At 39.6% G+C, this 13,919-nt stretch overlaps 1 protein-coding gene across 1 annotated transcript; it reads left to right on the top strand.

The window, feature by feature from the left end:
• Positions 1–4,575: 4,575 nt before the first annotated feature.
• On the top strand, positions 4,576–13,204 carry ESM1 (endothelial cell specific molecule 1). Its single transcript, XM_015652109.2, has 3 exons — positions 4,576–5,134; positions 8,970–9,125; positions 11,211–13,204. The coding sequence occupies exons 1-3, from the start codon at positions 4,810–4,812 to the stop codon at positions 11,309–11,311; spliced, it is 582 nt and encodes a 193-aa protein (XP_015507595.1). The 5' UTR covers positions 4,576–4,809; the 3' UTR covers positions 11,312–13,204.
• Positions 13,205–13,919: the final 715 nt, after the last annotated feature.

Raw genomic sequence — 13,919 nt, 5'->3', positions numbered from 1 at the left:
TTTAAATGTAAAAGTAAGTTATTTTTCTTAGTGATCCAATGACCTGATACCTGTGTGCTGCGCTGCTGCATTCTTTATCCAATCACTCATTATTACCCAAAAACCCTTAGAAGAGGATGAAGAAGTAAGAAGAAGAAAGGGACAATGCCCTAAGTCCTCCATCTTGTCTCTTGTTTTCTAAAATAGCTTAAACTCTAAACTCTAATTTTCTCACCCAGCGACTCAAGAAAACTCCGTCTAACCTACGCACTCACATTCCCAGTTTCTCTACTTAACTTTAAAAGCCGTCTCCGTGGTGTTATGTGAAATTCAGTGCTCTCCTGGGTGTCAGAGCCAGGCATCACAGATAAGGGCACATATCCTGCACCTCTGACCCCAACACTTGCCCAACACGGAAAAAATTGACCCTTGCTGCCATGTAGTAGTCACTCTGTGACTTTTTTTGCCTCTTGAACAACTTATCCAAGCATAGAAGAACTATTTGACTTGGTTTGTAACTGAATTGAGAGAAAGCCAGAGATTTCTGCTATGCAGACCATTGCAGTGACTGTGAAACCACTGTGAATACCTGTTCTGTGAAGAGGTGACACAGGGCAGAGGTCCTGCAGAACCAGCCATGACTGGAGCCCATGGAAGAGCAGGACTGTGCCGCATGGGCTCAGTAAACAGCACAGACCTGACAGGGCTCAGCTCAATTTCAATGGAAAACTCAGAGCATAAATCATGTGCAATAGGTTTGGCTAGCTGCTCCCAGGTTGGACTTGCCACATACTTGCACATGGACCTATGGGCAAGCATATTTTTGCTGTGCTCCAAAGAAGCTGTGTCTGTCATTCCTGAGGCTCTGTGCAGGTAACCCAGCATATCCAGTCCTTGCTATGGTAGCTCCTGCAGTTTGTGCCTACCCAGCTCTCTGCATAGCACCTGGTCTGCCTGGAGAAAGCATGTAAACATCTCTTGCCTTCAGCAAGTAGGAAATGTCCCCAAACACCTATTTTTACCAGAGTGGTGTTGCTATGTTACAGCTGAAACAAAGAGTAATTAGTAATTCATTGAAAAGATACAAGAAAAGAAATCATACAAAGGGGAGTCCTTGCCGCTATCTCACTTTCCTGATTCTTATCTCTTACTTCCTATTTCTGGCTTTTCATTTTGGACTTTGCAGCTCAGCTTCCTTTCGGCATTTCCCTTTGAATTTTTGCTTCTCATATAGCATTGTGCTTACGGCTTTTTGAAAAGGAAGCCTGGGAAAAGGTTGGATTGTTCAGGAATGTGCGGCAACATATTTTTAGTTTAGGGACTGTCTTTTGAAAATTAGAAACAAGGGTCATGCATTAAATATTTCTCTATGTTTAAAGAGATATTAGTTCTTTCTGCTTATCTGGACTTTATGCATTATGCTGGATAGCAACAGTGGCCAGAACTCTTAAGTTCAGAAGAGTGGAGGTGAATGTTTATCTAAAGAGTAAAATGAACAAAATCTATTAATCTAATGAGGAGACTGTGCCCATATACCAGCACAGACTAATCATGTATCATGAAGTTTTGCCATGTCATGGGAATTTTAACAGGTGGGGTCAGACTTTTCAGAAGGCATAAATGACAATCGCAAGACTGTCACAGACTGCTTTTGCTCAAGAAATAGATTATTTATAAAAGAACTGGAAAAATGCTTCTCAGAAGTATTCAGCTGGAAACACAACTCACTGATATTAGATTGTTGGTTCCCTGTACAGCATGGAACCCAAGGGTTGAAACCTTTTCTGCTTCTAGAAGGAGTGCCAAACATTATATATGGTGATGTAATTATGATGTAAGCTGGCAAAAAGACAATTTATGCTGTAAATTTGGAAAAAAAAAAAGATAGCTCTGATCTGATCCAGAAGGTCTTCCACCTTTGAAATATATTTATACCACAAGTTAAGTAATGGTGGCTAATTTTTTGCTGTTGTTATCTAGGGAAGCTTCATTACTTCCCATTGCATCAATTTTCAGAGCTTAGTTCAGGGTTTTATAGGATTAAACTTTTCACTGGAAAGGAAAACATAATGGATTCAACAGGTAAGACAACAGAGAAACATTAAAACCAAGGAAAGTGACATGGTATTTATTTTACTATTTAATTAATGGACAGTGTATAAAATCATAGTATCCTTATTTCCTCCATGATACTCATGCATAATCCAGACATTGATGTGATCATATTGTTTTCTTCCATTACATGTATTTTTTTAATCCATTGTAATAATTTACTTTGGCTTCTAGCTCCAAGCATAGGATACAGTTTCCATCTTATTCCAAATAATATTGGCTAGTTGCTAGGGGAGTGTGCTGATTCCTTTTACATTTTCTTTTCCTCACCACATCTGTGTGTAATTTTTTTATTTATCATCTCTCTAGGACATTTTTCCTGTGAGAAACCCAAATGTGAAATGTAGCCCTTTCAGATCTAGTTTGGTGTTTGAGACAAGAAGTAATTCCCACAAATATTTACAGGATAGGATTTTACCAGCTGGCAGTTACTACCAGGCATAAATATCTAAGTATATGTGTGGATGGGTCTGCACACTACACATCATCTGTTATCTCCCCCAAGTGAGTGAGCTGGCATGAGTTTGAAGTGCAGGTGTGAATTGACTTAAGGGTGAGCCTTCCTGTTCCTTACTGCTGCAGACCTGTGAAGTCTCATGTACCAACTGTGCAAGGATCATTTTTGGCTATTTCACCCTTAGAAGCAGATCTGGCCGGGCCATTAAGAGGGTTACTGTCCTTAGCTGTGCTCCCTCTGATTGAACTTAGCATCTCTCTCCCAACGAGGAACTGCCCAGTGGGATTTACACTGGCTCTTCAACCCCACAGGTTACAGCCTGACTTATTAATATAAACCAACGTCAATTTCAGTTGATGCTATGCCAGCAGACATGGGCAGTGGTTTACATTATTCTGCTGACCTGAGAACTATGGAAGAAATATCTGGTTGTTGTTTTTTTTTAAACATTCTTTTGCAATATTTTAGTTGTCATGGGGTCAGCAGTAGGACATCTACTTCTAATTGATCTCATCATTTCAAACTTAAACTTGTGTTCCTCCTCTGGTTTTAGCTGCAATTTTCATTTCCATCTTAGAAGTATTCCTTTCACTTCTTAGAGGATAGCTGCTTTGTATTTTGAAGATAAAGCTGTCTACTACTAATTGAGTTAATTGCTGCCGGCTCATGCTGACCAGTAGCACTTCCTTGGTTTATATGAGACCTCAACCGAACAGTTTAATTATTTTTACTTTTTTTTTTTCATTAACTTTTGACAAATGTTAAACATACTAGGCCAGACCCTCCCCTCCTCCAAGTATGAGACCTTACCCAAATGCAACATACAGTGTGCTGATTTTCTACATCTTTACAAGACGGAAGAGTTAAGGATTTTGGTTTAGGGTTTATCAATTCACATTTACATTCATGAAGAAAAGGCTTTCCTTCTCTCCTGTACTTCTAGTCTAGTCCTTTGTTTTATTTGGCAACCTACTGGCAGAGTCCTTAGCCCACTTGAGAGACAGGATTCCTGAGTGACAAGCTGGTCATACACAGTTCAGCTTGCTTTAGTTCCCACTAACTTCACTGGCAACAACTTTTGGTATTCAGAGATTTATATATGGCTAGCTTTATTCCTTTTTTCCTTTCCTGTAGGTTTCTTTAGTGCAGAAATTTTCTTCTCTCCAGTGGCTCATCAGTTTCACTGGACTCCACTTATTTGCTGTTTCTTGTCAAGGTTCTGGCAGGATAAATATAGTCTAAGAGAGAAAACACGGGAAACTGAGATTTGTTTTCTGTTTATTTACATTGATTTCATTGAAGAGCAACATCAGAGTATCCCATAGTGTTTGTCAGAATAGAAGTGGTGTAAACAGGGGAGAATCAGCCCCCTGGATCTGTGTTAATGCTGTGCAGACAGTGCTGATGATGGATGGGGATTTCCCCTTTGGTTGCGAGGTTGGGGCAGCTCATTGCTCCTGAACTTCCAGTGTGAGATTCCACAAAATGATGGGTTTTGTCCAGTTTTTAGTTCTAGCAGTAATCTTTAATTCAATGCTTAATTAACCTCCATTTAATGAAATGTTTAATTCACCTCCACTTAAATACTGATTAAAAAGTATTATTTAGATGCAGGCAGAAAAAACTAATGAAAAATCTGAGTTTGGCTATTAAATTACATGATCTCATTTAATTCCCCCAAATAAACGTCCACATCCCCTAAAAGAGTATGGCAAAGGTTTATTCTATTAAAGATTATTCTCTCAGCAGTAAGATGATTCAGTGTGATTTTCTTCTGGCTGTACAAGCTGTGATAGCAAGGCAGAGCTCTCCTGTCAGCAGTGTGCCCAGCATCAGAGCAATCCCTGTCCTGCAGGAAGGTATGCAACCTCCTCAGAGTTGATTGTTTTTTTACCTTTTTTTTTTTACTCTTGGCAAACGTCCTTGAGCATTTGAAACGGATGTGAGAGAGTTTTTAGTCCTCATGCAAAACAACCAACTAAACATAACAGATTACATCAGCTCAGGCTTTTCAATTCCTGGATGGCAGCAGAGTGCTAATCCAACCTTCATCCTGGATTTCATAAACTGAAACAAGGGAGGCTGGCAGGAGCAGCGCTGCCGGATTGAGGAAGCTGACGACGGTGCAACATGTGGACAACACACTTTATAAAGCTCATAAACTTGTAGGCTGATGTGTGCAGCTACCACTTTGGATCTGTACCGCTGCTTCCCTCGGCAAGAGGCACCAGCAGGCTGAGCACTGAGACCTGCTCTCTGGGATGGAGCATTTACCCCTGCAAGACATGAAGGGCTTCCTGTTCCTCACACTCCTCCTGATGCCCGTGCACGCTGGAGCTGCTTGGAGTGCGAAATACGCAGTAGATTGTCCTGATGCCTGTGACAGTAACGCATGCAAAAGTACTGCGCGCTGTAAGCGAACGGTGCTGGATGACTGTGGCTGCTGCAGAGTGTGTGCAGCTGCTCTGGGGGAGACTTGCTATCGTACTGTCTCGGGTATGGATGGTGTCAAGTGTGGTCCCGGGCTGAAGTGCCAGTTTTACACTGAGGAGGATGACTTTGGTGATGAATTTGGTATCTGCAAAGGTAATGATATTCGCTTTGTATGCACCCACTGTGGCAATTTGACAGCAACATACATGCAGAGTTTGTCTCTTGTTTAAAAAGTCTAAAATGGGATTTTCCCAGCTCATCCCTTAGCCAAGAAAAAGGAGGGAAAATACCTGCAATCATTAGAAGATATTACATGTAGTGGGGCATATTTATTAATGTGACAATATTTTTTACACCTGGGGACATGTGTCAGGAAATGTAGACAGGGTGTGCTTGGAGATGAGTTTTTTGACTGGGGCTTGAGAGAGCCAGGCATTAGTCCTGTTCTTTCTGTTGGTTTGGTGAGTGGCTTAATATAAATTATAAAGACTTTAATCCTGTAAGAATCCAGGATCCTTGTCACAGGGTCCCTGCTGCAGCTGCACACTCCTGGAGGTGATGGTCCCTCTGGCACTGCCAGCTGCCTGTCCAGGGACCAGATGCTCACGCTGGGGTCTGGGGGATGGAGAAAGCAACAATGCCTCAGTGCCTAGAGGCTTTGTCCTGTTTAATTTGGTCCTACCTTTGAGATGCTCAGTCATCCTAGGGTCAGGGGAGACAGGGGAGACAAACAGAAATCCTCTTGCCTAAAAGATAGCAATAACAGAACAGAAGCTGACTGTGAGATGAGCAGCCAGGCACTGCTTTCACTTTATTCCAGGTATGTTGCATACTGATTTCTTTAGTCAGAGGTTATAACCACATTTTTCATTTATGAGCTATCCTCGCTCCATTTAAACAGGGTAATCTTTAAAAGGTGACAAGAAATTATAATCATAAGAAGAAGGGTTATTTTTTAAAAAAATAAACTATTTAAAAAAAAGAGTTTGCAAAGCATGAATGCAGTGGGTTTTGCTGTGTTTGTGTACCACTTCAGTAAGTAGATACAGATAAGCCTTAAAATAACTTCTTTAAAAGTGGGAATATCTTGGCAGTTAAATATCAGGAGTATTAATAGACTCACTTAAAGGAATGACTTAGGACCTGATGCTGCAAAAATCATTTAGGCTGATTCACAAACGGCACACACTTATTTACCTTATTTAAAATAAATTCATGTGCATGTTTGAGTGTAAAACAAAAATTAGTACTTTATTGCAAAAGAGTAGAACTTACACATAAAGATTGTATCTTTGGTGCACTCACCAGGAAATTTTACTGAGATAATTGACTGATCTTCAGTTTATTAGAAATTACCACAGTGCAAGATACTGCTTATAATTCTGTTAACAATTATTTTGAATTAGTGTGTACTTTTCACTTTCCTCATAGAAGTTTATTTGCAATAGCAACCTTTGAATGGGAAAAAAGAAATTCTATGGCACTTGGGATCTGAATAGATGAATCTTGGATGCTCTGTGGAAAATGTGAAGCAAGATGTTTGGATTTTTTGCCAATCAGTCAGTTGAAAGACTCTCATTAACTTCAATAAAGCCATATCTTAACTTAGAACTGTAAATTGGTGTTTAAAACTTCTAATCCCCATACATTTATTTCCACTAAATATAATTGATGTAATTTTAGAAGAAAGAATTATTTTTCTTTCTTCATCTCAGCTCTGAGATAGCACAATGTCTCTCTGGGGCCAAATATTGTTATTTCATATATGCACATACAGATATGATACCAGGTCATTCACTCATTTTAATAACTTCCATGTTTGTAATAATTGACAGATGCAGGATGGCTAAATTCTCTCTGGCTTCCTGTTAACAATTTACTTTGAAGTTCAGGAAAAATGATCTGAACTCTGTTCTTCAAGTTCTTATTTCTAAAATGGGCCGTATATATTCCAGAACAATATTTTATTTATTATTAGAAGAGTGCATCATACATGCATACATTATCAATAGTAATGCCATTATGGCCAGAAGCAATATACTTTTTGGTGCCCTTGCTTACATTAAAACACTGGGAGCTATCTGCAATTTATTTAGGAGCAGGATCCTGTTGAGCAAAAACCTTCTAAAAGAAAAATTTACTCAGATCTCAGCTTCATGAAATCTGAAGAGCCTCATCAGTTCCAGGATTGTTCCACACAAAGCACTTGTTTCTATGCTGTTGTGCACAGCTTTGCATTCCACCTCTCTCGGCTGAGCACCTGCAGCAGGCAGATTGATGCTCCATGTAGTGTGTGCTCTTTGCTTGTCTCCCAGGGAGGATGTGCACACAAGAACAGTTTTACTTGGGCAGGATTTTGTTTTTGTTTTATGTGGACGAGCGGCGGATCAAAGAGCGTTCTTCTTGGGAAGGGGAGTGTGCTGAGGCACTCTAAGATTCTCCATGCTGGAGTGATTCACTGTGCAGTCCATTTCAGGGAACTGATTGGTCTAGGGCTTTTCATTTATATGAGCATATTCATTTGATACACAGAGAATTGTAAAATGTTGGCTATGCTACAGTGCATTAGCTTGATTTTCATATTGCCTAGGCTGTATGGCAAAGTTAAAAGTTTGCATTCATTCAAGAGGTGACTGGAAAAACTGAAAAGGGTAATTTTATTGTGGGGTGTTATATGCACAGAAACTATGTCTGGATCAGGAGGTCCCATAGCTGAAAAGGAGAGAAAAAATGAGGAGAGAAGTATCGTTTGTGCTTACTATGGTCACCTTTCTTAAGAATTTTGTGGAAACTTGGGCTAGGTGGTTCCTTGGTTCAGCCTGAATAGTCATTCATTTGCTGTCAGGAGGTGAATCAGGAGCTCTCCAGACCTTTCCATCTAAGGTGACCGTGTACTTTGGGTTGGCAAGGACAGTCTGAACATAAAGGCCTTTCTCCTGGGATATCTCAAACCTCTCCTGGAAATGATCAGCTGTTTGTAGGTTTGGAAAAGGTGTGTTAGACATGAATTTTCCCAATCTCTGTCTCTTTAGAAATGTTTTTGGGAAGGTATCCTATTCAACAGCAAGGCAGAGGAGGAAAAGGGCTGTACCCCATATTTTAAACCCTCTGGGAAGTTATATGACCCAGCATGTGATATGCATCAGCTATGGAACAGGGCAAATCTCTTGTACCTGACTAAATTTTCTCTGGAAAACATTTGTTCCCATCCTAGGAGCTGCAGTGTAGTGCTCCTCCAGAAGCTTGCTCAGAGACGTGAGGTTTGAATTGGGTCATGATGTGACCAGATGCAGCATAACCAGGGAGTTGCCTTAGTGCTAGAGATCCCTTCAGGGCATACACACTCTTTAGGCTGGAGATTCACTGAGCTGTCTGCCACAGGAAAGCAGAACTTTGCTGTCTGAGAAGGTGTTGGGTGGGAGGCTACTCCCCAGGACCCAGCAGCATCTCCAGATGGAGGGTGAGTTTGCTGGATAGCTCCTCAGGGTCAGGCTGCATCCCTGACTGCTGGCCCTGGCCACAGCAGACCTGCACCAGCATCAAATCGCAGCTCTAAGTCTCAAAAGTCAGATAATTCCATAGTGAGCCACACAGTGAATTTAGGGAATTTCTGGAGTCATCTTCCTTTCTAAATTCAGTGCTAGTATTTTAATTAAATCTTCTATAATTGTATATTTACATATTCATATTGCCTGTACCTAAGGCAGTTTAATGTAAGAGTGCATTTAAATCTAAGGGTGTTTCAGAGAAGGCTTACCAATAGCATATAGGAAATAAATTACAGGAGGTAAAATTATGCATACAAAATGTGTCAAGATTTGTTAATACTGGAAAACAGTTGTAAAAAGCAGTCAGCATGCTGAAATCCTGTAGCTAAGGTCCAGCTGACCTCCACTCAGAGGTTTTCCACATTCAAGCAGAGCAGCTATTAAGACAGCAGCTGGCTTGGATTACTGAGAACTGCTTTGCTATGTATTTTTTTTTCCAGAGTGTCCCTATGGTAGCTATGGAATGGAATGCAGGAAAACCTGCAACTGTCCCTCTGGCATCTGTGACAGAGTAACAGGGAAGTGTTTGAAGTTCCCGTTTTTTCAACTGTCTGCTTCAAAGCCTCCAAATCGAAGAAAAATATCTTCACATGCAGGTAAGACTTTGTGGGACAGTGGATTTTAGCAGAAAACACCTTGTACATGATCTACTACCACTCTGTGGTGAGTAAGTGTGAGTGTAGGTACTTTGGTGTAGCTGTGCAAACCATTAACAACACAAGGTAGGTTTATTTTTCTTATTCACAGCTTCCTTAACATGTGGCAAGGATTTAGGTGAGCTGTGACACATGGTAGAAACACTTTGAAATACTTTTCATCGGTTGCATGTGCTAGCAGTACATCACCTGTACAGTGGGAGGCTGTGCTAGGGTTTGCATCAGTCAGTTCAGGATTTCACTACATTGCATTTACTACTATTATCTAATACGTAGTAAAACCAACATTTTTTTACCCCCATGAGGACAGACCTCTATATGTTTTCAGGTGCCAGCAAATGGTTTTATTAAATGTTTTATTGTAATCACCTGTCACTATCTCTGGAATAAGTTATTTCCTTTACATTTATATCTGAAGCTTGTAATAGATCTGTCCAGAATTAAAAAAAAAAAAAAGAAAAAGAAAAAACAGTGTGAGAAGCTGGAGTGTTTTTGATCCACCAAGAACAGATCACTGAAGTTTTTAAAGGTGGGATTAAAAATTTTTCCCTTTTTTCCCACCTGATGATACAGAGCTATGCTTTATGGAATGATGTTTAATCTAAATATAAACACAAACCAAAACAAATACAAATGTGTAGGAGTCAAAAAAGAAATAAAAAAAAAATCAGATATTTAATCCTAAACCTACTGGGGATCTTTTATAGGGTTTCACCTAAACGTCTTTGGATTTCATTTCTTCTCCAGCTGCAGTTTGTGTGCAATTTTTGTTTTCTTTTGTTATATTAATGTGTATTGAGTTTACTGTCTTAATAAAAGATTTATCTTTCTCCCATTCTCTGCTAAAAGGAAGTTAGATTGAAGCAAACCTATACATCTTATGCATATATCACACTTAAAATAATCTCCACAAAACCTCTTATAAGATTGATCAGCCCTGATATTTTTCCATTTTTCTATATGATTGTGTTCTTTTGCTTTTCCTTGCTCTATTTATTACTGGAGGTGCCAAAATAATGATGGTGCTTGCTTTTTTCTGTATCTAGCCTATATTCCAAATCTTACCAGACAGCCTATTTGCATCAATTCCTCCTCCTCTTTTCTCTTCCCCACTCATTTTTGGTCCCAAACTTTCTGCTACCTCAATGTTTAACTGCTTGACTTATCCCAGTCAGGATGAGATATTCATATGAGTGGAAACAAACTGTTATTTACCCTTGCAGAAGTTTCCCAATGACTTCTGTCCTCAGAAGTCTGTCACTGCTAGCAGACACTGTGAGTAGTACTCCATGGGGTGGTCACACAGGGTTCTATTTAAAAGTGCTCTTCAGAAGCAGCTATAACATCTAAGTGATCTTCAGCGAATTAAAATACCTGTAAATGCTTCTGCGTTTTAGACAGGCAAGTTTCTGACCCATATGCTTTATGAGGACCACTGTCAAACGTAAAGGTGTCAGAGCATGGTCCTGTACATTGCAGTCTGACTCCTTCCATGGTCAAACAGTAGGGCAGTGGACAGCACGCTTTGTTCCAGGCCAGCTAGCTGTGCCAAGAAACCTCAGCCACAGCTCAGGAATCAGCCTCAGCCAGGGACTGTTTCCAGTGGACAAACTGAATATCTTTTACCTATTTTTGGAGAGTAAGAGAGTTTCATGGCATGCACCAAGTTATTCCATGCCAGCTGGCCTCAGTCAGAGAATAGCTGCAGGGAAGTTTAGTTTACTGCTGTAGTTATTGAGGGTATGTTGCTTTGTCCTGTGTCACACTGGAGTGAGAGTTACAGTCAGAACTGGAAACTGAAGTCAAATCATCAGCCCTATGCTCAAACTATTAGAAAACAGATATGACATCCCTTAATTTGGTAGAAATCTTGCAACAAGGTAATTGGCAGTAATTTAAACTGCAAACATGTCAGTTAAGGATTTTTCAAAGTGTTTCTAAAACATTGCAGGAACATTGCTGCAGGACAATAATTTAAAGCTCTCACATTCATGAAATCCACCTCTATTTTTGTGTTTTTTTCAGACAATGACATGGCATCTGGGGATGGAAATTCTGTAAAAGAGGAATTCGTTAAAGAGAAAGTTATTCGCTCTCCAGTAATGAAATGGCTAAATCCTCGCTGATCTTTACCTACACTTGTAAGACTTTCAAGTGAATGCATTTCTCACAGATTATTGGATATGCAACAACACACTTTAAAAACAAAGTAGATTTATAATGTATGAATATGTAATCTTTGAAGCTCAAATGTGACCTGTTTTTAATGAGAAAAATGTTTACTTAAAAATAGACTGTACAGTGTATATGACTTTTGATATTTGTTTTGATAAGTATTTGAACAGAGAAATGTATTGTGGCTTTTTGAATGTATAGTAATACTGAAAACCCAACATGATCATTTAAATAATGCCAGAGGCTGACTCTTGACAGCCTGAGGCTGGAAAAACTCTCACTGAATGAAGGGGACAGTTTGGGTGAGTGATACTATTGATGTGGAACCATCATGAAAGAAACACATATAAACAACACCTCAGATTGAAGGCGTACCCCTGTTCAGTAACAATAATAACAACAAAAGCACAACAGTGTAAATTAAATAAACCAACATTAGTTGTTAACAATTTTGTTGTTTTTGGAAGTTTGGTGACAATTCATCAGAGATAAATATGCCTTTCTTCAGAGAGAAAACACCCAGCATTTCAGTTTATACATTGTGAATAACTTTGGCAAGATACTGCAGACATTTATTGTATTTAGTTGAATTTCTAAAGTTAAATTTTGTACAGAGAAACAGCAGATTGGTAAATTCTACCGATTTGTAGAAGGGGATCTGAAACAAAAGAAGCTGCTTATCATTATTTAAATATATATGTTTCTATATGCCAGATAGTTGGTGTCATTAAGGTGACATCTGCATTTCTTTGGGAAGAGTGGTGAGAGGCCAGCAAAGGGACCTTCATGCTTTCCATCTTCACTGCTGGCTATGGCCCAGATGTGACTCACAAGGAATTTATTTGATCCAGGGAAGACTTGGACCCTCAGCAAGTGATAGTGCAGCCACAGACTCTACAGTATTTTGGTACCCAGTCCTTTGTCTCTCAATTGCATGAGCAAGTGGTCCCATTTCAGCCAGGAGAAAAACTTCCACATGTTAGAGTGTTGCAGGAATGGGCAATCCCACATTCAGTCTAAGCTGGATGATATACATGTAAATAAAATATCACCACTGAGAAAGGCTTGTTAATATGTCTGAAAACAACCAAATCCACAGATAATGAAAATTGACTTGTCAGAGTGAACCTGGATGCCATGAGTTTAGGAATGGCCTTTTAACACAGAGCACTCTCATTGGAAGTGTGGCTTGATTTTAACATTTCCTTTGAAATCAGCCTGAACTTTGACAATGACTGTAATGAAAGAAGGAATACACAGTAGAGCACCCATAGTTCAGGATCTGAAGCATTCTTTCAAAACTATGAACAACTGAAATTCCCATGCCCTTCAAGGGATCCAAAGTCAGTATCTGTGAAAGCAGGATGCATTCACCTGGGAAAGCAGACATGAATTATGCTCATCTGCAACAAGAGGGTGATGACAGCAATAGACATCCAAATGCCAGGATGAAGGTGCAGATTCTCTTGCCATGAAAATTGGAGACATACAAACATAAATCTCAAACTAGCATAACACCACATTTTAACCTGTATGGAATGTTAGGGTCTGAGAGGGAATAATGTTACCCTGGGCTATTTGCTAGCAAGTGAATTGATTCTAATCTACTGATATCAAAAATAATTTTTTTCTTGATTTCGGTGAGAGCAGGATCAAACCCATGGTCTTCCAGCAGACTGATGAGAAATATTGAAAGAATGTAGTAAATACTGCATACATTATTAATATTTTGCAATAGTGTCATAAATGACATTACAAGTTCTTGAATGTAAATCAGATAAGTCAGTTGGTTTTAAAGAGTGTAATATTGTTATTGTTCAATAAAAGAAAAACAACTTAAAGCATCACTGTCTATTGTGTCTATCTATTAATGACAGAGTAAATCTGCTGGTGATGGTACAGCCATTGTGCATGCAGATTAGGTACACTTTTGCTCTCAAATCCACAGAAACAGTTTCACAATGCCTGCATCTATTTCAGCAAATTGCTGTGACCATTCATGATTGCAGAAAATGAGTGGTGTCCCACTTACAGAAATATGGATGCTAACTATGAAGCAGAGAGCAGAGTGCCTGTGGAAAAGCAGGCCACATAATTTTCTGTCTCACCTGAGAAAGTGGCCTGGGAAATCATAAGGAGGAATTAAAACAATCCTCAGAGATAGAAAACGTCCTTGAAGGTGCTGTTTGTCAGTTTCTTGTTTTCTTGCAAGAGAAGGTCGAGGGGTGGTGAACCCCACTGACCAGTGATGGTGATATGTTAGTTTACTAACCAATAAGAGTTTTACCTTTCTGTACTTTCACGTATTGGTCTATAAAAAAGATCTGAGGTAATAAACCGAGAGAAACTTCTCCAGTTCGACTCCACAAGGGTCTGTGTCGTTCTTCTTGCCGTTCCCAATACAGCAACACAGAAAGATTTGTGTCCACACCAGCTTCAAAACAAGGTGGTTGTATCCTAGCTGCCTACTTGGAACAGCCACTCTTTGGCCAGTCCTAGTAGAGGAAGGATTTGGAAGTTGTCTTTTCTTCTTGGCCTGGCCATCACCATGCCAGGGAC

This window comes from Parus major, chromosome Z, assembly GCF_001522545.3.
Source record: "Parus major isolate Abel chromosome Z, Parus_major1.1, whole genome shotgun sequence".
NCBI lineage: Eukaryota > Metazoa > Chordata > Aves > Passeriformes > Paridae > Parus > Parus major.
The sequence above is the reverse complement of the archived record's forward strand: the minus strand, read 5'-3'. Positions and strand labels throughout refer to the sequence as shown.

What these genes read in the sequence shown, in the direction of transcription:
- ESM1 (XM_015652109.2), top strand. Translation starts at nt 4,810, where the DNA reads ATGGAGCATTTACCCCTGCAAGACATGAAGGGCTTCCTGTTCCTCACA. An exon ending in TGAATTTGGTATCTGCAAAG is followed by an intron (nt 5,135 to 8,969) that starts GTAATGATATTC and finishes TTTTTTTTCCAG; the next exon opens with AGTGTCCCTATGGTAGCTAT. An exon ending in AAAAATATCTTCACATGCAG is followed by an intron (nt 9,126 to 11,210) that starts GTAAGACTTTGT and finishes TGTTTTTTTCAG; the next exon opens with ACAATGACATGGCATCTGGG.